The sequence below is a fragment of the Bubalus kerabau genome, chromosome 8, assembly GCF_029407905.1.
Source record: "Bubalus kerabau isolate K-KA32 ecotype Philippines breed swamp buffalo chromosome 8, PCC_UOA_SB_1v2, whole genome shotgun sequence".
Classification (NCBI taxonomy): Eukaryota; Metazoa; Chordata; class Mammalia; order Artiodactyla; family Bovidae; genus Bubalus; species Bubalus kerabau.
In genome coordinates, this window is record NC_073631.1 from 42,267,263 (window position 1) to 42,270,637 (window position 3,375).

General features: G+C 40.0%; 1 protein-coding gene across 1 annotated transcript; it reads left to right on the top strand.

Moving 5' to 3' along the window:
* Window positions 1-2,528: 2,528 nt before the first annotated feature.
* LOC129658534 (histone H2B type 2-E-like) lies at window positions 2,529-3,039 on the top strand. The gene has a single exon (XM_055589464.1). It carries the CDS (start codon window positions 2,529-2,531, stop codon window positions 2,940-2,942), a length of 414 nt encoding a protein of 137 aa, XP_055445439.1. The 3' UTR covers window positions 2,943-3,039.
* The last annotated feature ends 336 nt before the right edge of the window (window positions 3,040-3,375 follow it).

Genomic DNA, 3,375 nt, shown 5'->3' on the forward strand with positions numbered 1-3,375 from the left:
GAGGAGAAGGGGATGACAGAGGATGAGATGGCTGGATGGCATCACTGACTCGATGGACATGAGTCTGAGTGAACTCCGGGAGTTGGTGATGGACAGGGAGGCCTGGCGTGCTGTGATTCATGGGGTCGCAAAGAGTCGGACACGACTGAGCGACTGATTTGATATGATCTGATCTGACTATGCTAGCTCCTATTATATAACAAGTGATTCAATATTTCTAAACATTTCAAATTAAGTCTAGTTATGATATAGTAACCATACAAAGATATTACATAGTTATCGACTGTATTTCCCACACTGTACATTTCATATCCCAGACTCATTTATGCTGAAACTGGGAGTTTATAGCTCTTAATCTGCTTCACCCATTTCTTTTCTCTCCCTGATCCCCTCGTCTCTCTGGCAACCACCTGTTTACCCTCTGTATCTATGACTCTGTTTCTGTTTTTTTAAGCTTGCTCATTTGTTTTGTTTTTTGGATTTCACATACAAATGAAATCATACAATATTTGCCTTTCTCTGTTTGGTTTATTTCATTTAGCATAACACCATCTAGGTACCTCCATGTTGTTGCAAACGGCAAGATTTCATTCTTTTTCATGGCTTAACAATATTTCATGTGTGTGTGTACTGACATGTAAAAACATATCTAAAACAGTGAATAAATTGGTTTCAGAAAAAAGTACTTTATTAAATGGCAGGGAAGTTAGCCTGTGTAAATGTAAAGCTATGTTTCACTCTGGAGATTCCTTAGAAAACTGGAAATAGAACTGCCACACGACCCAGCAATCCCACTGCTGGGCATACACACTTAGGAAACTGGAATTGAAAGAGACACGTGTATCCCAATGTTCATCGCAGCACTGTTTATAACAGCCAGGACATGGAAGCAACCTAAATGTCCATCAGCAGACGAATGGATAAGAAAGCTGTGGTACATAAACACAATGGAGTATTACTCAGCCATTAAAAAGAATACATTTGAATCAGTTCTAATGAAGTGGATGAAACTGGAGCTGATTATACAGAGTGAAGTAAGGCAGAAAGAAAAACACCAATACAGTATACTAACGCATATATATGGAATTTAGAAAGATGGTAACAATAACCCTGTATGTGAGACAGCAAAAGAGACACAGATGTATAGAACAGTCTTTTGGACTCTGTGGGAGAGGGAGAGGGGGGATGATTTGGGAGAATGGCACTGAAATATGTATAATATCATATAAGAAATGAATCGCCAGTCCAGGTTCGATGCATAATACAGGATGCTTGGGGCTGGTGCACTGGGATGACCCAGAGGGATGATATGGGGAGGGAGGAGGGAGGGGGGGTTCAGGATTGGGAACACGTATATACCCGTGGCAGACTCATGTTGATATATGGCAAAACCATTACAATATTTTAAAGTAATTAGCCTTTAATTAAAATAAATAAATTAAAATTTAAAAAAATGGAAAATCCTAAAAAATAAATACAGGTTCACAATGTTAGCAGGCAAAATAAACAGAGAAATAAGCACATTTTTAAAATATTGCAAAATATTCAAGTTGATTGATTTAATTTAAATATTTCTCCAAAGTGGGGTACAAGTAAATATGTTCCAAACAACTCAGATCCTAATTAGAAACCACTGACATTCCTCCTGTTATTTTGATGTCAATTCCCTTCCCACTATCATTAAATAGCTGCTGCTGCTGCTGCTGCTGCTGCTAAGTCGCTTTAGTCGTGTCCGACTCTGTGCGACCCCATAGACAGCAGCCCACCAGGCTCCCCCGTCCCTGGGATTCTCCAGGCAAGAACACTGGAGTGGGTTGCCATTTCCTTCTCCAATGCATGAAAGTGAAAAGTGAAAGTGAAGTCGCTCAGTCGTGTCCGACTCTTCACGACCCCATGGACCGCAGCCCACCAGGCTCCTCCGTCCATGGGATTTTCCAGGCAAGTGTACTGGAGTTGGGGTGCCATTGCCTTGGTAAACCAGAATTCCTCACAGGAAAAAGGCAACAAAGAATTTACAAAACATGGTGACCACTAGGGGGCATATTGTATTTTCTTATCAGAGAGATGGCACTAAATTCTGTTTTTATAATTTTAAGCAGTCCTAATAACAGGTGACAAACTTTGAAATTAGTAACATTTACAAAAATAGCTCAAAATTTATTTTTATCATTATAAGAGGAATACATGTTTTCTATAAACAATTATAAATTATTTAGTAGTATAAATTTAAGGAATTCCTGTTAATTCTGTCAAGTGGCATACAAAATTATTTTAATATTGCACATATATATTTCCAACATGAGTATTTTTTTACACTACTTTCATACACTTAATTTCCTATTATAAGCATTTCCACCACATTACTATATTTGGTTAAATTCAATTTTTGTCTTTCTTATATTCCATCTTATATTTATATTTACGGAGTGCTTAAACTTTCCTTTATTATTGAATATTTAGGCCGTCTCAGATTTTCCATTAACATAATCCATACCCTTTCTGTGTTGTTGGGTGTTGTCATTATAGACATGCCTGAACCGGCTAAGTCTGCTCCTGCCCCTAAAAAGGGCTCTAAAAAAGCTGTGACCAAGGCCCAGAAGAAGGACGGCAAGAAGCGCAAGCGCAGCTGCAAGGAGAGCTACTCCGTGTACGTGTACAAGGTGCTGAAGCAAGTCCATCCGGACACCGGCATCTCGTCCAAGGCCATGGGAATCATGAACTCCTTCGTCAATGACATTTTCAGAATCATGAACTCCTTCGTCAATGACATTTTCAAGCGCATCGCTGGCGAGGCATCGCGCCTGGCACATTACAACAAGCACTCAACTATCACATCCAGGGAGATCCAGACTGCCGTGCGCTTGCTGCTACCTGGGGAGCTGGCCAAGCACGCCGTGTCCAAGGGCACTAAGGCTGTCACCAAGTATACCAGCTCCAAGTAAATATAATATGCCTAGCCGCTGTTAATGGAGAAGGCAATGGCACCCCACTCCAGTACTCTTGCCTGGAAAATCCCATGGACGGAGGGCCTGGTGGGCTGTAGTCCATGGGGTCGCTAAAAGTCGGACATGACTGAGCAACTTCACTTTCACTTTCACATACCCTGAAAAGTGCACTAGTAAAAACATAAGTGTAGGCAGACCTGGATCATGTCTCAACTATGCCATTTACTACTTGAGCTGTGGGGTTAGTCATTAATACTTCTAACCTTCAGGGTATTTTTTCTTTCTTCTTCATTCTTAAAATGATGGATAATAAATAGTATCTAATGGCAATTGCTTTTAGGACTAAGTGACTTAAAACCCATAGAAAAGCATGAGCTCAGTATATAGAAAGTATTAAAGACATGCTAGCTTATATTAGAATTTAATCCCA